General features: G+C 36.8%; 1 protein-coding gene across 1 annotated transcript in view; it reads left to right on the top strand.

The window, feature by feature from the left end:
- CCDC146 (coiled-coil domain containing 146) overlaps positions 1 to 23,231 on the top strand; it is a 67,874-nt gene that overhangs the window by 42,701 nt on the left and 1,942 nt on the right. Inside the window, exons 5-18 of the mRNA XM_032689626.1 lie at positions 702 to 759; positions 1,309 to 1,485; positions 2,083 to 2,156; positions 3,474 to 3,701; positions 4,614 to 4,800; positions 8,160 to 8,255; positions 8,572 to 8,742; positions 10,114 to 10,202; positions 10,325 to 10,489; positions 12,831 to 13,049; positions 13,669 to 13,897; positions 19,671 to 19,799; positions 21,280 to 21,417; positions 22,777 to 23,025. Of these exons, the coding sequence (XP_032545517.1) occupies positions 702 to 759; positions 1,309 to 1,485; positions 2,083 to 2,156; positions 3,474 to 3,701; positions 4,614 to 4,800; positions 8,160 to 8,255; positions 8,572 to 8,742; positions 10,114 to 10,202; positions 10,325 to 10,489; positions 12,831 to 13,049; positions 13,669 to 13,897; positions 19,671 to 19,799; positions 21,280 to 21,417; positions 22,777 to 23,025 (2,209 nt within the window). The remainder of the gene's footprint in view (positions 1 to 701; positions 760 to 1,308; positions 1,486 to 2,082; positions 2,157 to 3,473; positions 3,702 to 4,613; positions 4,801 to 8,159; positions 8,256 to 8,571; positions 8,743 to 10,113; positions 10,203 to 10,324; positions 10,490 to 12,830; positions 13,050 to 13,668; positions 13,898 to 19,670; positions 19,800 to 21,279; positions 21,418 to 22,776; positions 23,026 to 23,231) is intronic.

Genomic DNA, 23,231 nt, shown 5'->3' with positions numbered 1-23,231 from the left:
TCTAAGAGCTTTCCTATCTCTTCCTTTCCTCATTCTTCATCTCTTCAGCATTTGTCTCTATTGTTGCCTGAAATTAAATTGCAATTAAGTTTTGGATACAGGTTAACTTCTCTGTGGTTATTCAACTTAGTTTTCTCCCATACCCCTTTGACGTAGCCTATAACCCCTGCCACTTTTCAGGATTTTTTTTTTCACAGGATCCTGTTCAGATTTGAGGAGCAACCATTCATAGGAAGAAGAAAGTTTCTCACTAGCAACTGCACTTTCTTGTGACTTTCTTGTGATGTCTTTGTGACTATTTATGGCCCACCTCCTCTTTTCTTTTGCCTTATTTCCGTGTTAAAATTTTGTTTTCTGAGGTTGGGAGAAACTGTGGGTGTAGCATGCCACTAGCAAAAGGCAAGGGTGAGTGAGGCATCCCTGCAGGAGGTGCTCAGACTAAGAAAAATCAGATTCAAAAATTTACATGTGTGGACTGTAGAGAAAGACTCCATATGTACAACCTGTTTTTCAGGACCCTGAGTTACAAGTCAGCAACCTTCCTTTAAATTGGGACACCTTTCTATTGGCCCTGATGATACTTCACCATGTGTTTTAGTCTAACACAGGACAGGCTTCCATACTTTTTTGCCATTTACTATATTACAGTAATGGGTATTATATTACTAATATATTTAGCTCTTCTTTGATTTTTACTGTAGTTTGCAAGAAGAAAAAAGGCTTCTGGAAGATGAATATGAAAAAATTTCAAAAAAAAAGGTAAGGTCAAAACATGAGAAAAACAATGTTTTATATTCTGTCATGTATAAAAATAATAGTGAAAATGTTTTCACGATGTGTCTCTAGAGTTTATTTAAAATATGGAATACAGAGAAAAATAGATTTTAAAAGAAGTAGATTTTATAGGAGAGGATATATTATATAATTCAGTTTTGATAACTTCAGGGCAAGCAATAAATAACTGATTCAGAAAAGATCTGGATTTTTTTGTTTACTAAGAAAATGTTTACTGCATTCAGCAAATGGATACTGCATGTAAAGATAGCTGCAGTTTTTTGATTCTAGGATGTGAGCATGAAAAATACATTTGCAGTCATAAATCCTGATAAATATATGTGGTTTTGTTGGAAATAATATTTTGATGGTTATTGATAGAAGAAACACACATCTGGTAATGAAAAATATGTTCCATACCTTCATGCAAAAAATGTTGTCATCGTTCAGCGTTGGTGATTCTGTATTATCTCAAGCACGCAAAATGTAAAAAGGAAAATAAAATTAATCTGATCTTTTACTTCATTTTTAAAGAAAGACGATGAGAAAATTAAACAGCTGAAAGAAAATTGTGATGAGCTCTGCAAAGAAGTAGATGAGAGGAAAGCAGAAATTGATGCAATAGAAGAAGCTGTTTCATCCAAACAAAAGCTGATATTAGTAGATGAGGAAGAAACGGAAAAGCTTCTGGACATGCAGACTAATTTAAAAGTAACACAAAATTAATTGTGCCTATGTTTATCTCTGTGTGTGCATGGATGTGTATATGATACATATTTTGTCCAATAGTGAATGTTCTTGATGTTGTTTGTCATTCCAAATCCATTATATATGGCATTACATTATATATAAGATCATTTTTCTATAGGCATGAAACATGCTACTGTGCCATATCCTTATTACTCCTTTAGGAAATAATAATAGTCATGGTTTTGATTAAAAAATGGTTTCTATAAAGACATTTTTGCTATATTGTGTTATTGTAGGCTGCTCAGACTAAAGTTAATACAGATTTATGATGAGAATTAAAAAACATTCCTGGGTTTGCTGCTTTCCTTTCCATGGATAAATAACATCAAAAAATGTATTAATAATATTCAAGCATAATTTTTATCTTGCAGATATAATGAAATTGTAAATATCAATTTTTATTTTCAAAAGTAGCAGCTACAATTCCCTGGGACAAACACAAGTAATTAAAAAACACGTTTCCTACCCATGTTCACAGCAGTTCTAAGTGAATATTACTGCTATGAAAACTCATCAGTTTTTGAGGCTATTAATCAAACCTTTCTGTTTTGTCACTAGAGTGAGCTAGTTAAGATCCTTGGTGTTCCAAAACAACTTGCAAAAGAAACTGAGAAGATATATCGGAAAAAAATGTATGTTTTTAATAGATAATTCCATATACATAAATATATATGTATGACTTTTTCTAATCCATTTGTTATAGAGATAATTGAGGATAGTTGTTGATTAAAATTAGGATGAACATTTAACAAGGCATCTATTATTCACTTAAAATCCATGCACTGTACTGAAAAATATAGTATATGGAGTGAAACATGGTAAATTTAAGTACAACAAGACTTGGAGCAAAGCTTGGTCAAAATTTGCTTAACCATCCTACTGTACTGCATTACTATATATGACACTTAGTAGAAGTTTAGTGGAAAATAATGTTACCGTGTAATCTCACAATTAGGCTTTTTTTACAGTCTCTAGTGCTTAGGGACTGTGTATTAGCTAATCTCTGCTGGGCTCAGTGAAACCAGCAGCTTCCACAGCTGACAGTCTGGCCTGAGCTACATGATCATTCTCCCTTGATACTTCTGTACCAGTCATTGAGTCACAGGTGCTTTGCTGTAAGCTCCTGACATAAACTGTGGTCTCTAATACTTCAATAGGGAAAATGTAAGCCAGTAGCCAACCTTTTCTTTCTCTCCCTTGTGGAGCCGGGGTTTTTCTCCCCTGAAGCATGGCATGTGCTGTTTTCTGTAAGTGTAAAATCTAATTAGCACTGTGCAGTTTCAGCCAGGTCACTCACAGATCCCAAAGGTCCAGTTGCCATCCAGATGAATGATGGAGTTTGTACCCTGTTTGTGCACTGAAGTTTTTGTGTCTCCTGCTTCCAGTCTCTATTTTTAATACAGAAGCTGCTATGTTTATTATGTTAAATTTCTTGTATTTCAAACTTGTATGATGGTTTTCTTCTACGTTTTCCTCACTATTCTGCATAATGTAACTCTGCCATCATAAATCTGAGAAGTTTTCCCTATAGTGTTACAGAGAAACAATTTTTAAAACCTACATTGTGTAGATTGCTATTAATGAAGTACTTAAATTAATCTTTATACTTTATACTCACATCACAGAATGAGCTAACCAGAGTTCCCAGTCTTAGGAATAATATTTAGAAGTGTCACACCTATGTACCTAGTAATGTTACCAGAAATCAGTTTGCTAGAACTCTTTATAACACTGTAATGGTGCTAAACTCTCAATTAGTCCCATGCCTAACTGCAATTTTATTGTTGAACTGTACTGCAATTTGAAGCTTTTCACTGTGTGTAGTCTGCTTTCAAACATATAGCCTGTATTGTTAGGCGAAATTATTCTGTGTGTCCAATTACATTTTGCCATTTAAATATGCATGTAGAAAAATTAACCCTTACTGCTTTGTTAAAATATATCCACAGCGATGCAGAGAAGAAGAATGAAGCCCTTAATGATGAAATAGGAGAGTTGAGTAGAACCCTGAAATCCATCGAAAAAAGGACTGAAGAGATTTTACAAGAAAGAGAAGATGTAAAGAAGGAATTGGATAGCAACCAAGTTTTGATAGAAAGCAAAGAACGAGAATGCATTAGTTTGACAAAATTACTAGAAATTAACAGAGAGAAGGAATTAGAGATCCTATCAGCCAGGTTAGAGACATAAGCCATGTAGTATGAGTGAACGATTCCCTGTTCTCAAAAGTCTGTTTCTTTCTTCTGCTGTATTACTTCTGTTTTCAAATTTTAGGCTGCAACCAGTGCAGACTGGAAATGATCAGGTTTGGTTTTGACTTCAGAAATATTTATATAAAAATGTGGAATCTGGAATCTGGCTTGAAGAAAAACATCCAAAAGCATAAGCATTTGATAAAATCCTGGGAGAGTGAAACTAGATTTTGCCCTGAAAAGGGCAGTCTTGTAAAAGGTTTCTCTCTTCAGTACAGATATTTTCTTTCCTGTGTAGCCCACTGAAAGTAAACTGAAGAAGAAAAGAGTATGTCAGTATTTTCCTTTTCACATGAGGATCATAGATGTCTGCACTCATGAACTCCTGAATTTCAGTGGGGATTGGTTACTCATCTCTTTAATATTCCCTTGAATTATGAGCTTATATATACTTGGTAAAGTAAAATAAACTGTTAGGTTGATGGCAAGCTTCAAATTATTCCTTCTTTGCAGAGAGACATGTACAGTTGTAATCATGGCCGTATGCTCAGTAACAATGCTTTTGCCTTTAAAGTTTTGTATTAAAAGCCTGTGCCTCTTTACATTGAAATATTGCCTCATACTAAAACCTGTGTCTTCTTATATGTGCTAGTTTCCCTGGATTTTTTAGCATATTTAGAACAGACTATGTGACCCCATTGACATAATTAGGAATAATATCGGAATTGATAACATTTATAAAAAGGCTACCTTTTTAGGGAATTTTTGTCAGTAGTTTGTGAGTTTATTTTGCTGCTCAGCCATAATAATGAGGTACTCAAAACCCATTAAAATGGCCATGCCTATTTACATATATGTCTTGGTGAAGTTGCTAAAATTTTGTGTCTATCTCCATAGAGAAATTCTGGAAAACAATTTAAATAAATGTATCTTAGAGAACAAAAAACAACGTGATATTCTCACTCAAAAACAAACACAGAAGGAGAGAGAACTGAAAAATTTAAAAGTGTTGGAAGTACAACTGGGTGTGATTTATGATTCTGTGGAACGAGACAAGGCACAGCATAAAAGACTCAAATCAGAGGTCTGTATGAATGCATTGATCATAAAGATTCTAATTTTTCTTGTAAGAAATCTTTCATGACAGTCCTCAAATCCCTTGACAGTCCTAGAAGAAGGAAGGGGAGAAGACTTATTTCAACTTCCTCATTTCCTCCTTGCATTAGTATTCCTCTTTCAATATTTCTTTGCTCTTTTCTGTTTTACCTAAGCTTTTGACAATGGTGATTTTAAAGGAAAGTCTCATTCTGCTTGTGTATTCAAAGCATTTTCTTTCTTTTCTGCTTCCAGTTCTTTCTTAAAAATTTACTATGCCTATAAATTTTTAATATTCTCTTTCTCTCATCACTGGTTCTTCTATTCTTTCTTTCTTTTTTCTCCTATACTTGCTCTTGCTTAGTCTGAATTGTAAGTCAGTGTTACAAAATTAATCTTGTTTATTTAGGTGAATATTTTTCACGGGACTTGATGTTTCCTACTTCGACACTGTCCTTGAAATTTTTGTTGGTCCATCTAAGCAATTCAGGGCAGAAAAGTCTTACTTACATCACTTCACTATAAAGTTTTAAAAAATAACTAACTCATATCAAAAGTCAAACATACTTAGCTTTTCTATTTAAACAACATTAATATTACTTGATAATATTTAATATTATTAAACAATATCTTTTTATCTCTCTTGAAATTCCTCCTGAATTCACATGTATTCACCTAGTAATATAAGTTTACCTGCGAGGAGGGAGGAAAGCTCTATTACTACACAACAAAATTTTGGATTGAATTCCCTGAAATAATGTTTATAGGGCTGACTCACATTCCATACTTTGATCTTAAAGCTTAGCTAAAAGAATCAGCTAAGAGAATCTAGGAGATGGCATTTTTTCTTGTGCTCCTATTAAAGAAATATTCCTGGAGGGAGAACCACAATTGTAATGCTAAACCACATGTAATGCTAAAATCAAATTCTGTAACTCACCGACAACTGTGATTAGAGTTCACAGTCTGGGGTGAGATTGAAATCCATCCCAGCCCAGTTTCTTCACACTGAAAGGACAAGAACGTTATATGTGTCTTACAAGTACCATCATCATGAGGAGTAGAGGAAAAGGAATGGCAGGAGAGACAAAAGTGGAATTCTAACCAGTATTTTACTCAAGAAGTTGCAGGATGCTGCCCTAATGCAAACAGGCCACAGCAATATAGTTGCTTTAGCCCGTCCTCCCATGCTTGGTGTTTTCTCTGATTGCTTTCCCAGCTCTTTTAGAAGAGCAAATGTGAAATCATGGCTCCTCTGCAGCACAGTCAGTTCAAAGGCACTACTGCAGTATGGGAGAGTCAAGTGTCAACCCTGATCCTGTTTGGCTTTTGTTATATAGAGGCAATTTTAATGTGTTGGGAGCAGACCTAGTAAAAGTTAAAAAAAATATTTTAAGTAGATAAAATTCCTTTAACTACTTAAAACCCCAGATTTATGTTTATTCATTGTGATTCCAAGTGAAAAAAAATCACAAGAATCAGTTGCTAGTTTAAATATGTGGTTGCAGAAGCAGCAGTATGGCAGCGTGCTTCCCCAAATTTCTCTTATTTTGAATCATAAGCTAAGTGCAAAATGACTGGCTTTTAGAACAAGGAAATTACAGGAACACTTCCTTCAAATGTGTTTTTCTTCTTAGTAAGTTGTGAAAGGTCAGCTATTGCTAAACGCCGATGTTCTGTGTGAAAGAGAACTGCAGCTCTGGCCATCACCAGCCTGGAGCAGAACTGCTGCTCCTCTCCATGCGTGCCTTTCCTTCAGTCAGGCCAATGCAGAGACAGCCAGAAGTGCCTAAATTTAGCCATGTCTTATGTGAACAAAAGCCCTTAATGGATTAAAGATGTTTATATGAGCTTTTAACTTTAACACAGCAGAATTGGTAACTCATATAGGCTCCAAAGAAAAGCTGTTTTTGCTCCCACAACAAGAGTGAAAATCACTTTCTTAGAACAGGTTTTATTGACCTTTTAGTAAACCGAAGTCAAATCAAATCTCTGAGCTGGCAGCTGCAACCAAATTAACTCCGCAGTTTGACCTTTACTGTGTTCTTGTTTCCCTTTCACTTAATGCAAATGAATGTTTAATTTTACAGTGTTATCACAGAAGTTAAAATCACAAATGCAAAACATCTACTTATAAGTATTGATTTATAGTGGTTTGAACTCTAACATCTGTTTGAGATCTGAGGAAGATATCTTTGAAAATCTTCCAGATGTGTTGTTAAATGTGATTTCTTTCCCACCCATATGAATTACAGACTTGCAATTAGAATCACGGAATCATTGAATAATTTGGGTTGGAAGGGATCTTTAAAGGTCATTTATTTCAAACCCCTGCAATAAGCAGGGACACCTTCATCTAGATCAGGTTGCTCTGAGATCAGTCCAACCTGGCCTTGAATGTTTCCAGGGATGAGGCATCTGCCACCTCTCAGGACAACCTGTGCCAATGTTTCACCACCCTCATTGTACAAAACTTCTTTCTTCCTTATGTCTAATCTAAACCAACCCTCTTTTATTTTAAAACTATTACCCCTTGTCCTATCACAACAGGCCCTGCTAAAAAGTTTGCCCCCATCAATTAGATAGGTAACATATGCCTGCATATGCTACATTTATTTCTTACTTGCTTATAACCATAAAGAATTTTTAAGTGAATTTAGTCACAGTGAGGTCAATACAACCTTTTGTCTCACGAGTTATATCATGCAAGTAGTTGTAGTGAGATTATTCACATATATTTTAGTCAGAGGTAGTTTCTAACTTATTCCTTCACATAATTTTAATATCTGATTGAATAAAGAAATTATCCCATAATGTTTATGAAAAAATAGTACATAAATATTTGTGTTGTTAGTTTTGACTTTCTAGAGCCTAAGGAAAATCCCACTTTAATAATGAAAAGAAAAATATCATATCCAATCTACATAGATGTGAAATACTGACTGTACTAAAGTCAGTGGTAGATCTATTTTTTTCCTTCGGTAAGGTCAGAATTTCATTCTGAAAATCCATCATGAATTTAGAAGGTGACATTTTTACATAGTCTCTTTTTGTGATTATTGTTTTTTTAATGACAGTTTAGTTGCTGAAAAACATAAGCCTTCTAAATTCATTCCTTAAACTGGGCTTTGCGAAGTTTAGTGTTCATAGTTCTTAAAAGGAAAATTTGAGAAACTTTGAGAAGTTGCTGATGAACTATACTCAGTGAAGCACTCTTGGACTAGCTATTGTAATAAGAAAGAAAATTAATTTCTTAATTTGAGTAACTACTTCAAATAGAGTCTCTGCAGTTTACATTTTCCTCATTTTTTGTTTGCATCATTCAGTGAGCTTGGTTTATTTTTCTAGGTAGAAACTAACGCAAGAAATAATGAGGCATTATTAGAAAGACGACAAGAAGTGCAGGAGGAAATTGAAATGATCAAGAGACGTTTGGCTGAACAGGTGCTGAGTTCTGCTTTCTCACATTTTTTCACTGTAACAGTTGGTTTTCTGACATGAGATTAAAGGAACTGCTTGAAGGAAAAATAATGGGAGTTTCTAGCTGCAGCTTTCTGATGAGAAAATGGGATAGTATTTGTTCAATTTTAAAGACCATTTGTTTGTCATTTAAAAAAATTTTTAAAAAAATATTTATGTTTTTAAATCCATGTAGTTTGTATATTTTTTTACTTTGCAGATAAGCCCAAAGTATTTTCAACTTTGGGTTTGCCAACACTGATGCATTGATGCATAAGGAATTCAATTTAATTTTCTCTAGGCAATGATCTCAGATATGGATGCCCGCATGTTAGAAGAATGCATTGCTAAAGAACGCTTGCTTTTCAAAGAGCAGGAAAAACGCAGAACTGAGTTATCCCAACTTATACATCTGACTGCTCTCAGAGCTGATGAGAGGCAACTGAAATCCAGGGATGTTCAGAAAGCCAAGGTAAAAAATTATATATTTGGAAAACTTCTCAAAAGCAAAGACTGATATAGGGAGAAATTAAATTACTAATGAGGGGAGCCTTATTTTCATTTCCCACTCTAGCTTTGAAATTCCATCAGGACACAGGAAGCTGTGTTCACACAATACTGTGGTGTTTCATTGGCAATTCGTGGTGCAGTGCTGCAGTTTATTAAAATATCACTCCACAATTGAAACAAAGTATTTGAAAAAACATTTTCTTTCAAGCCTATAGAATAAAAGGAACAATTTGAAAGAAAGAGGCAGAAAAGCAGATAACCTCACCCAAGATTCTCAGAAGTACAACTGTGTGTTTTATTTTACAAATATATGGACATTAGGAAAAAAACAGAACACTACTCATTCCAAGGAGAAGCAGAAATCTTTATTTTCCTGTTAAATTTCAAGGTATAACTAATTATATTGATTTAGAGAAAGCAAAGGGAAAGAAAAGTTTTACTATGATTAGTCATTGTGTTTACTGCCTGCATTTTTATTAATTTGTTTTTATTATAATATCATGTGTGTGGTGTGATGTCACACGCTATTTACTAAATACGAAATTGCTGTACGGGAACCAACTATTTATGTTCCAAAATGTATGTCTGTGTTCAGATAAATTAGTTAAGTCACCCTTCTAGCACCTTGGGAATCTTTGACTGCCTATAAAAATAGAATAAACAAACATGTCAGGTTTTGTACCTTCAATAAAAATCAGTCTACAAACAGATTTAAAAAAAAATAAAACAATACAAATTCAGGAACACACAGAAGTGCCCAAAGCTGCAACCCATCATCCACCAGCTTTCCCTAATACCAATCTCCTCCACTGGTAAGTGGGAGGGGAGAAAAGGCCTATCCACTGAATGCTAATGGCCCAGGCTATTGAGGACTGAACACAACTGAAATCAAAAGGTCCAGAGCCTTAACAGAATGCACATGTACCATTCTGCTCAATCATCAGTGATTACTTAAAAGTTAGGATTGAGTAAAAAAGAAATTTTATTTTTAAACATACAATTCCGATAGTGCATATGCCAAATAATGATACAGTGATGGAATTGAGGGGCTGCTTAGTAGAAACAGCAGAACTCCAGATTCAGGGGTCCAAGCATTTAAGATACAGCATCAAATTATCTACATTAGTAACAGTCATTATCAGCTTAATATAGATGGGAAAATGGTGCTCTTTGATGTCATTTTAATAAAAATATTTCAGTATCATTAGAAAAAGTTCCTATAATTATCTCCTTTCACTGTCTTTTCTTCATCTAAGAGCTGTTCTAAGTAATTTCTTTGAAGACGTTTCTTTGATATATCTAAAGTGCTCACTAAATTCTATTTAAATTTCAGATCCAACTCCAAAGTCTTATTAAAGAATTAAAAAGAAGGAATGTTGAAATAAAAGTCTATAAAAAGAGGAGAAGAGATATCCAAAACCAGTAAGAAAATAATAACAATACATCAAATACATTATCTAAAGAAGTCTTTTAAAGCAACTTTTATCCAAGTAATGTATGCATAAAATTCTAATAATTATTTTTTACGTGTGTCATTGCTTCAGACTCCAAGGATTCGCTAAAATGTGTGATTTTATCCAAATTGAAAGAGATAAATGTATACAATTGGTGCGTGGTGCTCAGTGGAAAGCAAGGGAAGCTGGAAACCGAGTAAAATTCCTAGAAAATACCATAGAAAATTTAAGGAATACTCTTATAGACAAGGAAAGGTGAGTTTAAAGTAAGCTGTAGTTCACAATTATAGAAATGTAAGATTAGAAAACATCTTAGGAGAGAATCTAGTCTGTCTTCAATTATGCCTATATTATCCTTGATAGTTATTATCCTAATTTTTAAAACCTGATTAAAACAAAGGCATTTAGCAATATCCCAACATAATCTATTCGAATTTCTTCCCCCCTAAGACTTCACAACTGGCTTGGGCATCACTGCATGGGAAGAAACACTCTTGAAGTTTATCTGGCTACTCCCTCACTTTCCCATTCTTTGAAGGCATAAATTCTCATTGCATTTCCTTTATATCACAGTTCTTAGATCTCTTAATGTTTGCATTATCATGCTGTTCCATTCAATATGAGGAATACTGTTGTACTCATACTTGCTGTCCTTAGAGAAAAAGAGGTCTGGCACATATGATTCCACAATGAAGTTGTGCATGGTATATTAAATGAGTCACTAGCTAGTAATGTGGCTGTCTAATTATTGAATTAGAACAAATGGGGTTTCTTGGTTCAAACTCACATGGAGTTTATTAGATAACATTTATTTCAGATAAAACAAAATGTGGCTTCAATTTCCAAGCAATCTTAGACAAAATGAAAGGTTACATTCACAACAAAGAGATGAGGCAGAATAACTGGTGTTTGTGACTCTGTTTTTCCCTAGACCATTATTTAGTGGAGATATCTTGTTGCCATCTTTTTGTAATCCTAGTGATGATATTCTGCAATATAGACAGAATTACAATGTCTTTGAAAATAAGTAGTTGGGCAAGTAGGGAGATAGTGAGTAGCCAGCTGTGTAACCGAAACAGGACAACAAAAACTGAGCAGTTTAAAAATAACTTGATTTTCCCAAAACTTTGTTATTTGGTGCCAAAAAATTGCACAATCAGACCAAAGTATACAATAACAGTGAAATCTCTTAGTAGTTTGACTTCAAAGTTGTGCTGGAGGTAGCTGTAAAAGAAGTGAAATTTCAGTGATTGAAGTGATTTCATCAAGGTGTACAAGCTGACATTTTGTGGTAAAATTTTTGAGGCTTCAGCAGTTGACGAAAGAAGGGAAAAAAAAAGCTAAGACAGATAAATATTGTATAGATACCCTGAATATATAATTATTATAGATGACCCTACTCAATGTAGATCCAACAGATATTTTGGTCTCTACAAACCTGGATTTAAAGCTAGCAAGAGGTACTGAATTCTCAGTCATCCTCTTGCCTATGAAAAATATTTTTAATCCCAGTAACAGACTTTAGTATCGGTATCACTGACTTCGCTGCAACTTATACAATTTGGAGGACAGAGTATTGGTCCAAATAAGACAAAAAATTTTCAGAAAATATTTAAAACATATTGCATTTCTGCAATACTGTCATGCTTTCAGTCTGAAACTTGATTTACAGAAGTTTAATTCAACTCAGTAATACCCTGTGGCACTCAAAGCATTATACATGTGGGGGAAACAAACCAGAAAGCAGCTCCCTGCTCTGGATACAGCAATTCAGAAATTTAATGGTGGAGCCTAGGAGGGGAGGATATTTCATCTGCAGGCCTGTATTTCAACAGGAGACTATGTTTCTCCTTTCACTACCTCTTTTGTATGTTGATGTCAATATCTTCCCAGTGGAGATAATGCTGTGTATCCAGAAGGGATATTTCCACCGATCAAATGCACTAACTCTAAGTTCCATGTTTTGAGCAAGTGAATGATTCATGTAAAACAAGAATCTGTCCTTTAAGTGAGGAACCATCATCCAGTGACCAGCATAGGATGTTGGAAATTATGAGATCTGTTGTTTATTTTTACGTGATCTTGTCACTAACCTTCCACTATGATTTTCTTTTTCTGTCAAATGGGTAACCTGATAACCTTCTCGTGTTAATGTTGTGATACATCATTTTATAAACAATAAACTAGGAGAGCTTTGAGTCACAACCACAAAAATGATTTAATTATTGTTTTTTAAATAGAAGGGCAGGATTTCTACACATTAAGACTTTTCATCACAGTTTATGCTTCTGCTCTTGAACTTTATTTCTTATGGCCCCTTGGGCTACCCACTAGAGAATAAAAGAGCTATAGTGCAGTGCTCCCTTTATAGCATTTTTCTTGGGCCATAATCCAATTCTTTTCAAGCTGGAAAGAGCTTGCAAAGAAAAACCATTTCAGAGAGTCTTTCTACTTCTTGTAATGCCTCTGTGAAGCAGAGTGACATAGAGGATCCTTTGTGTATTTGTGGAATAAGTTTAAGATCTGCCTTTAATTGCTGAAATTGGTTTCAAACTGAAAGGGCTAAAAACATTCCCACATTTCTGTTATGTTAAAGAAAATTGCAGGAAAAGCATACGAAGATTAAAATTAATGCAGGAATAGTAGAGCATCTCAAAAAGAATTATTGCAAAATTGCACAAGTCATTGATGAGATGAAAGAAAAGCAAAAGCATTTGAACCTTGAGAGACTGACCACGACAGTCACCCACATCAAAGAGGAAATTGCGCAGCTACACAAAAAATGCGAAAGGGCTATTCAGCAACAAGAGGAGAGGTACATATGTAAACTTGATCTAAGGTTTAATATGTGTTTAATTTTGACATTTATGAAGCAGCAGTAGTTTTCAGCTTACGAGCAATCGTATTCAGGAATACTAAAAAGTCTGCTGCACTTCAGTGTTTTCCTGAGCAATCTGCCTCACTGCAGTCAGTGCTGCTTTGCATTATGTGGCTATTTCTCCACTGGTGACAATGCTCATTCTTCAGAACTATTTTATTCAAAAAACATGGTTGCTTGGCTACTGAATGCCTTGAGAACTTGTAGCCTCCTGCTCTATTTGTGTATTGTGCACAGATAAGGTATAAAAATGCAGATGATCTAAATCTTTCTGATCTTCTTATTCCATTTTAAATGCTGTGGAAGGCCAGAAGACCTTAAAAATTATGTGAGAGTAATCTTTCCAAGTGTTTGTTCTCTGATTTTCACATTGTAATTATTTTGTTACTTTTTTAAAATGCTGCCATTATATTAAAATAATATTTGTCAAAGCTTTGTAAATTTTCCCAGATTATTACTATCTTTCAAGGTCACTGGTTGTGTTCTTGAATGGAATACACTGAATATGAGTAATTATTTTTTTTTAATTTACTTTTTCACTTTGGCCTTATTTCAGTGGTCTTCTGCTCAGAGAACGAGATGAAGAATTAGGCTTTTTACATGAAAAAATTAACAGGCAAGAGATGTTGTGTAGAAATGGAGATAATAAGATGCAAGTTATGGATGAAAAGATCAGTTTTCTGAAGCTGAAGGTAGCTGAGAAAAAGAGAGAGATTGCATTGTGTTTTAAAGAGCTCCCAGTGAAGAATGCCCTGAATGCAAACCTGGCGAGACTGCAGATACAGGTTGGTGGTAGAGGAACTGGTTTTTTTCCTGTCATTCTATATTTTAAAGCTTAGAGTGATTTCACTGAAAAAAATATCTGGATATACAAGGCTTATTAAAACATCAAGTTCAGTAATACACCTGTCTAACAAAACACTGACATATGTTTTTAACTTCAGATGTGAGAGTTTCTATGCTTATGTGTGACTGGCTGATGCACTTTGTTACATGCACGCCAAATGCTTCCCGGGTATGGAATCTCAGCTAACCCTCCCCATAGCCTGAAATGTCAGTATGACTAAGCTGGAGAATGGGAGTCATGGGGCAAAAATGGGACTGTAGATAAAATTTGTTAAAACTGTATTGATGGAGTAGGTGGAGGGGTGGGAGATACACTTAGATCGTCAAATTTCTGAAATAATAACTCAATTCACACTTGACCCTGAGCCTACTCTGGAAACTCTGCAGCCTACAATGATATAATCCACATATATTTTCTGCTACATGAAAACAGTGTAAGTTTTAGTTCTAGTTACAAAATAACATTAAACAACTAACAAACTGCAGTTCTTGGGACATTCTTTCCTTGCTTTCTGAAATGGCTCATTTACTTTTGACCTTATCTGCAGATGGTAATTTTCCCCATACATACTCCATTAGTGCCTGCACAAAATCATAAATTAGGGTTTACTATTGCCTTTTAAACTTGCATCAATGGGAGCTGTGACTCAGTGTTTAATAGTGCTTGCACTATTCTCTTACTTCTGGCCTTTTGAAGAAATTGTATGCTCTGCTACAAGAATAAAATGTAGTACAATACCTCATGCAAATCATACCCCAAAGAACTTTACGGGGCCCTTACAGATTTAAACTACGAACAGAGGTAGTATGGAAGAGAAAAACAACCTGAAGGGAAAAAAAGACATTTTCAGGTAAGATTTAGAATGAGACTGAGAGTCACTGCGTCAAATACAGTAACAAAATGCAGATGATTTTTGTGCACTGGCAAAGTCAATCATGAAACTTTGCTTTTTCTGTTCTGCATTCTTGCAACTTTCTCCTTTGTGATGATGGTTCATGTGAAGCCTAAAATCACTGTTAAAGGGAGGCTATTGTTGCAGGTGCTTTAAATCTTTTTGCAATATTGACATAAAATTAAAAAATAGGAAAATACAATTGTGTGATATTACACATGCAGTAGTCTTAATAAATGTTCCCAAGTCAGAGATTTTCCAGTTAGCAATGGCAAATAATCAGTTATCAGCCTTTAAAATTTAACTAGATACTGTGATTACTGAATCTGATTTCTGGTGTTGGTTGCCATATTCAGATTGCTAATTCCTGTACCAATTACAAATTTGAATCCATGTTGAAATCCAATTTAGCTTCGGTTCATTTATCATGGTCAAAGGATCTTATGATGATCATTTGCACGAGACATTGACTCGATGATGTAGTGAATACAGCTTTAAATCACTGGTCTTCAGCCCTCTGACGGGGTAATAGGAGCTCATTTTGGTCTGTGATTTGTCTGGTTTTCAGTGTAGATAATTATAAATGTTCAGAGAGAGGCTCTGTGCACCACAGGGCTATGAAATCCTGATTTCTATCAGAGTCCCTTAGACCTCCTCTAATGCAGACTGTAAATCTCATTTCTGAGTTCTCCTCTTTGTTTTATTTCTCCATTCTGTTGTGACCTTGTGTAGGAGCTAATCCCCAACCTTAACTGCATGTTAGGAGCCCACAAATGATGCAGATAAGTGAACAAGGTCTCTTTATTAATGGAAAGAATTGTGTGTCTTTGTCTCCAGAGGGAAATCCTGATAACCTTATGTAGGGAGCACAATATTTCTCCAGGAGGTCTTTATTCTCAAGGCATCTACCTCTGCCCATCAATGGAATGGGAAACTTTGACTCATATAAGAAGGAAGAAATTCTTCACAGAAAGGGTGATTAGATATTGGAATGGGCTGCCCAGGGAGGTGGTGGACTCACCATCCCTGCAGATGTTTAAGGAAAGACTGGACATGACAGTGCCACGGTCTACTTGACATGGTGGTGTTCAGTCATAGCTTGGACTCAATAACCTGAGAGATTTTTCCAACCTAATTGATTTTGTGATTCTGTGATTCTCTAAAAGTCATCTCCAATTTAAATAAAATTTAGACCATCTGATATGGGCAGGCTGAATCCTCTATCTGTGCCTCTTAAATTTTCTCCTTCCCTTTTCCTACCCTTCCTGTCTCCTTCAGTCTTAAGCAACACCAGACCTCCTTGAAGCAAGTGCTAGTAACATGGACTAGGTATTTCGTTACTACAATTGTAAAGAATTAAAATCAGAAATATTTACAGGCTGCAGAAACTGACCCATAATCTCAGCAGCTGGGGTGCCCATTGGGAAGGCGAAAAGTGCAGATCAGGGCTGGGTGCCAATTCAGCAAGAACAAACACTTCACCTGAGCAGCTTCATATTCCACATGAGCTGCTTAATCATCAAAGTGATGTATGTTCCGCTTGTAGACTTTTCATCAGAAGCTGCCTATTTCCACAAAAGAGTGAAACATCAGTGAATAGTTTAGCCAAAAAACCCCTTCTCTGAAGCAAGACCAGACCTCTTCTAAGCAAGTGCTAGTAACATGGACTAGGTATGTTTCTTACTATCAATATAAAGATTTAAAAATAGAAATATTTACAAGTACTTCCTTTATCTGACACAAAATAATGTACCTGGTGAGTTTGTAAGGTGATTTTCTCTGGGCACAAAACTATGTAACTTTTAATTGGGACTGCACATCAAGGGGCTGCTCCTGCTGCTTTAAGTGACCCATAAAAACTAATCTGCCTTCATGCATCAGTGAGAAATACTTAGCATCAACCATTAATTAGTCCAACATCTAGACCTGCTGAGCTGTCATGGTGCTGTAGATGGGACTTTCATGCCTCAGAGTTCAGCTAATGTACAAGGACTGTCAGTTTATTTGAGGCATTTGGCAACAACATTTGTCCAGGTTTTAATACAATCCCACAAAAATCTCCAGACTACATCACCACAGGCATAGAATAATGGGACTAACAGACAGATAAAGAGTTTATCTGCTACCTGCTCCTATGCCAGCATCAGATTGCCTGTCATTCCTGACAGGGCTAAGCTGTGCTTTCAAGCCACCACTGGGAAACCTGTTTCCCCAGCAAGTTATCCCAGTTCTTCCTTAACAGTGGAAAGATTTTCTTGACCTTTAGCCTGGATCTTTCTGCAGTGTAAGAATATTGATTTGTATTCTGTACATCAGGGACATGACAAGCAGACCATTCTTTTCCTTTCTGCAACGTTTCCTGTTACTGAAAGGAAGTTAACCATGTTCCTCTCCCATCCTTTTGCTAGGCTACACAGCCCTGTTTCTTTCAATCAGCCCTTATAGATTTTCTTAGATCACTGTTTTTCTACATTTCTTTTATTTTTGGCAATATGGTCTTTATTTGTCCTGAGGTACAGTGTGTAGTGGCTGAGAGTGAAAGGATTCATTCAGGCATCTTGCAAGTTACATTCCTGCTTATGTGTCCAGGTATGATGGCAGCTTTTCTTGACATGACAGTGATTCATCTTCACGTAAATGTATGTAACAACCAGACCCATTTTTAAAAAAGGGCATCCAACCAGTTGACCTTGATTCTGTGTTTGTACAGGCAACTTTTCCTGCCTACATGTAGCAACTTGCATTTTTTATTTAATATTTTCTTTTTAGTTCAGACCTTTTTTCAGACTAAGGTAATTTTGAATTTGAATCTTCTCCAAAAAATACTTGCAGTCTCTCTGAGTTTAACCTTATACTGCTGATGAGGTATTTACTGCATATTTTCATCAAGAACCCATTTCCTTTGCTTGCTTGTGAGAATCACATATGAGACAATATTGAAGCTATATAAAAATCAAGATGTGATGCCTACTATTTGTCATCCATACACTTGTGAAATCATCATAATAGAACATTGGTCTGGTTTGACATGACTCAACACACCTCTCTTGGCTGTTATTCCTGCCCTTTTTCTTTTCTTGACACCAACAAAGGAGACTTAATGATGTGTTCCAGATTGATTCTTCAGAAAGTGAAGGCAAGTTATCTGTGGTTCCATAGCTACTTTTCCCCTCACTTTTGAAAATAAGTCTGATATTTGCCCTTTCCTAGTGCTGTACGTTCCTCACCTACTGTCTCCGAGATGTTGAAAATAAGCACTGGATGTCCTCTTTTTCAGACCAGTCTAGGCATATGTTCCCTCTTGTGTGGGCATCCTTCAACTATCCCTCCTGACAGATTACAATCCAACACAGAAAAGCTGCTCTTCTAGGGCCTTTTCCTATCCCCTGTATGAAAGCCACTCCAAGAAAGGAAGGATTTTATTTTTCATTTTAAGACTTAGAATCTCTTAGAACTCAGATAAAGTCTTGCATCTGATCACTTCAAATTCATATTGCATTTGAAAGCAAGCCTAGTATTCAGATTTAACATTAAACTTTTAATGGATTTTTTAATGGATTTTTGGACGGTGGTTTTGTTGCAATAGTCCTTCTCTAAATTAACTATTCTGTCCTGCAAAATTTTCCTGCCCTAATCTCATTAAGGTACCACTGCCTTCAAAAAGGTACTTTCCCCTGAGTTAGTGGATGAGAAATTTGGCCCCAGATAAGAAAGATCACTGGAAGCATAGCTGCATCCTGCTGTGCTGGCCCTACTTTTGCATTCTTCTACTCTGTGTATTTTTGGGCTTGAGTTTTAGTTGTTTATAATTAAAATATATCTTTCAGTACATTAGTTATGTGCTGAATCATGGTTTGCTGAGGAAACTGTTCATTACAGTCATTCAAGGTTTTTACCTGCTTGTAGACAAAGTGTACAGGAATGAGCTGTGTGGTACTTTTTTACTAGAAAAACTGTTCTGGTACTGTTCCATTGACATCTGAGAAGTCCTGTCAGTTTTTCCTTTTCTAGTTAAATATGACTTGTTAACTTCCAGGAACAAACCCCATCCCAGAAACATCTAAACATTTACTTTATATTCTGGTGACTGTTCATAACTTTGAGAGCCAGTAATCACTTATTTCCTTAATCAATCATCAGCTGCAGTGGATGGTTAACATTTATACCTGGGTAGTGTTATGTCAGTGCTAATAGGTCAAGGTTGCAGTGACAACTCACTGACAGATGGCCAGGTGCTTATCAGAGCACACGACCCCACCGCTGTCAGTCTTGCAAATCCAAACATGAAAAAATGGCCCCAGTCGCTCCTTCAGCGAGGATTTACGTGGAGTCTGGATGTCCACCTAGCATATTCTGGGAAGTGTTATTCCATGGGAAGGTCTCACATCAGAAAGGTCAGGGAACACCTGCCTCTATGAGTCCCTGGGGTACCACATTGCTCGGTGTCACCGCTGAGTCACTTCAGGACATGTGCCTGGGAACTTCAATGTAGAGAACTTGGATGCCTGTAGGGATGAGACCTTCAGCACCAATGCATGGGGAAACAGGACTTTCTATTGTATTACTGAGGATAAAAAAAAAATGTAGCCTGAGGACCTCAGGTGGAACTCAATTTCTGTCAGACAGCAGGGTTTCCTCCACTCTGCAACTGTCACACTGTAGTTCCCTTTTAAAATAAAAATTTAAAAGGCCTCCTAATTTTCTGTGTTACCCTCCCTCCTTCCCAGAACAAGGAAACTTGTCTGTTGAAGTCTATGGACCAAGGTATGGGGATGAGTTTGGTGGGAACAAATAACTATTGTGGCTTTTTGTTTCTTAGTATTCCCAGTGCAGGGAAAAGATTAAACAGCTGGAGGAAATTTTTGATGATGCCACAAATGAAAGCAGAAGGCATGAAATGGGAGGGAAGGACCCATCTGCACCTGAACTGCTAAAAAAGATTGAACAGGTAACATCACTTCTCACATCATAAGCTACCCTGCTGTGCTCGACCGCTTTTATAAAATGCTAATTGTGTCTTTTATTTTTAAAATAAACTTTCTGTAAGAGGAATTTAAATAATTATGACTGGCTATTGTGAACTTCAGCCTAGTGTCTGCTTTTCAGGTCAAATGGATGTGGGGCATTTTGACTTCCAGCAGAGGCTGGGGAGGGGGAGCTCTGTGAGGTACACCTGGCTCTGCTGCATCCTCTGCTAACCAGTCCATTCACACTATTGGCCCTTCAGTGCACACCCACCTCACTAAGGAAAGCAGCAGAGGGAGATAAATGCAGAACAATAAACTGCTAACAGTTGTCAGTCTTTGGCAACTGGACATGAGCTGTTCCACCATGACACACGGGCTGTGAACAGGAGGCCAATCTGCCACCTTCTTAACAGAGTCTGCCTGTGTGACACAGAACCAAACACCCCACCTTGTCAGGGCTGGGCTCTACTGCTCTGCTTCCCTGCTGAACAGGGAGCCACCAAACAGGTGGAAGCAGCAGCCAGGCCAGCCCAGGAGCTGCAGTGCTGGGGACTGCCCTGAGATACTTCAGAGGGAAGCGTTAGGTCCAATCAAAAGCGAGTTTCAGAGCCCTATGTATGAGGTAGGGAAGAAGGTAAAGGAATGGAATGAGCAGACATGGCATTTTCTTATATATTTTTGTCTGTTCCATTTATAGAGACACAAAACCCCTCCCATTCTGTTTAGTGTTGGGGGGATTCACACAGGGCTGTGAAGGTGTTTGGGCAGCAGCAGCAAAGTCAGAGCAGCACACACTCATGTCCTTTTGAAATCGAGTTTGTAAGGACATACCCTGAACACTGCTGCTTGTGTTACATGAGCTTTTTGCCTTACTGTCCCATACTCCTTGACTGGAGGGAGCTCTGTGTAGCCAAGCAGGCCACAACACAGCCTGCTCTCACCAACCTGCACATTAAAAAGCAGGGCTTCTTGGACCCATGAAAACTTTAGACACCTATTTCAATCTCCTTGGGAATTAAAGTCATTGTAGTTGTATTTGTTTTGTTAGTTTATGGAGCCCATACTTTTTTTTTTAGCATCAGGAGGGAAAAGGTGTACAAAGCAAGAACTGAAACCTTCCCATTATGGTGTGAATCAAGGAACCAGAACATTAAAAAAAAAAAAATCACTAGAAAAAAACCCCATTGCTTTCAAAAAAAGCATAACAAGGCAGTAACAATAGTGTAAGCCCCACCCCAAAAAGGGCCTTGTCTGATATAGAATTGTATGACTGACAGTAACCAACTGAGCCAATTTGGGCCTGATACTTGGCAGAGAGGGTGAAAATTTTGAGAAAACTGATAGTGAAAGTGTTTGGGGTTTTTTGGTATTACTTCAGCAGCTCAAATCAATCAAAGAACACCTTGTGCTGCACCTTCCCCTGTCATTTCCTTACACCTTGTGTCCTCCTCCTTGCTGCAGCTGGAAGCAGAGCTGCTGCAGAAGGAGCAGAAGCTGATGCAGAAGGAATTTCTTTGCGAGTCCATTTCTGAAATGACGGACAGAATCCGTGCTGAGGCAGAGAATGGGAAGCAGGACATGCTGCTGTTTGCTAGAAGGGTAAGGAGTGCACTGCACACTCTGCTTGAAAACCTATACAAAATGAAATAATATCTAGGCAAGAGGTGATTCACTTGCAAATTACAAAAGTGGTTGGAAACGTTGATAGGCAAGTCATAAGCTATTCCTCAGAAATTATAAACATGCATAGTAGCAATAATATAGATAATACCAAAACCACTAGGCAAATGCACTTTCTTTCAAAAAGAAAATTGCACCATAATTGGTACTTTTCACAAAAATATGGGATTAGTTCTTTCTGAAGTAGATGCTTAGAAACTTTGTAGAATCGTCCTTTTGCATGTGTACTTAACAACAAACACGTCAAAGGCTAAAAAGAAATAAAGAAAGGCCAGGTAAATTCTACTCCAACATACACTAAGATGAACTTGGTACCTGGCTCAAAGTTCCTTTGCTATTTAGGTAGGGAGAATCACACAGGAAACATCATTTTCAATACAGTTATTTTTATATAATGACAGCTATTTCCTTTTAACTGCCAGTAATATTGTTTGTGAAAGACCAAAAATGCTCCCAGCTCCAAAGTTCCTAATGAAAAAGCTGCAAATAGATCAGAGTTGAGGGAAAGGCAGAAAAAAAATGCTAAGTAATTAATGTAAAACAAGGCCAGCATTGATTTCTTTTGTTAGGTGTTAGGTTTGGCAGGCAGAAAGGCTTAAAACGAAACAGATTTTTATTATCAATCTTTCATTTTCCACAGACAGAGAAATATCCTGGTCATGTGTTTGTGAAATGATGGCCATAGGCTAATAAACTACTGTAACAATGGCAGTGTGCCAAAAGTTACATTCACAAGTACTCTGACTCTCCCAATTCCCTATTAGTCACCTAAAGAGTATTTAAGTTTTGCTGGGTTTTTTTAAACCACTCCAGTCAGACTCAAGGATTCCTGTCACGTTCCTTTTCAGTTGTGTCCCTTGCGAGGATAATGTCACAACCCACAGCCCCTCTGCATCTGCATTATCACTAAATTATCTTATAAGAGTTGGCCTTATTTCACCTTTGTTACAAAGTTAACCATGCATAAACTCAAAGAGAATTGGGGTCCTGGGCCTTTGAGGGCAGGGGGAATATTGCTGTCCAGCTGAAAAGGGCAGGAGGCAACGACAAATGTGCTTTACTGTGTCTTGTATTGGAGTAAATCTGACTTCTTGAGCTGCCAATTTCTGTGGTTTCAAGTGCTTACAGAAATTAAGTAATTTTCAAGTATGTTCCATACATATTTAAAACCTTGTCAAGTTGAACTTGTTTTCAGATACCTAATGCTGACCTAAGTGTCATGCCCAGTAAGTGCCTAAAAGGAAATCCTAACTACAAGGCAGCTGTTCTGAATTTCAGATAAATGAACTGCAGAGGAAGATAAAGGACAAAACCAAGGAGAGGAGGGCTCTTATTGCAGAGTTGACCATGAAGCAATCACTTGTCCTTCAACTTCAGCAGGAAATGAGAGAAAAAGAACAATTTGTGATGATTGCTTCATGGAGGATAAGTCAAGGTCTCCCCCCTCTAAAGGAAACAGAAAAGGAATGGTTGAAGATCCTAGGCAGTGACAAGACACACAAAGCAGCAGCTGAAGACAGAGCTGAAGTAAGTTTTTGTCACACGTTGCAATTTGGTGTTCAGCCCCATCCCTTCACTACTCTAACTGGTCTTTCCAAAAGAGCTGTGCTGGCTCCATGTGGAGCCACTCACTGGCAAACTTGGAGCTCCAGGAGCTGGTGCAGATCACGATACAGACAGAGACAACTCCTAAAGTGGGTTTGTGGAGTTTAATCTGGCAACACCACTTAGAG

This window comes from Chiroxiphia lanceolata, chromosome 5 (genome assembly GCF_009829145.1).
Source record: "Chiroxiphia lanceolata isolate bChiLan1 chromosome 5, bChiLan1.pri, whole genome shotgun sequence".
NCBI classification, from domain to species: domain Eukaryota; kingdom Metazoa; phylum Chordata; class Aves; order Passeriformes; family Pipridae; genus Chiroxiphia; species Chiroxiphia lanceolata.
Note: the sequence above shows the minus strand (reverse complement) of the source record. Positions and strands in the feature narration are given on the sequence as shown.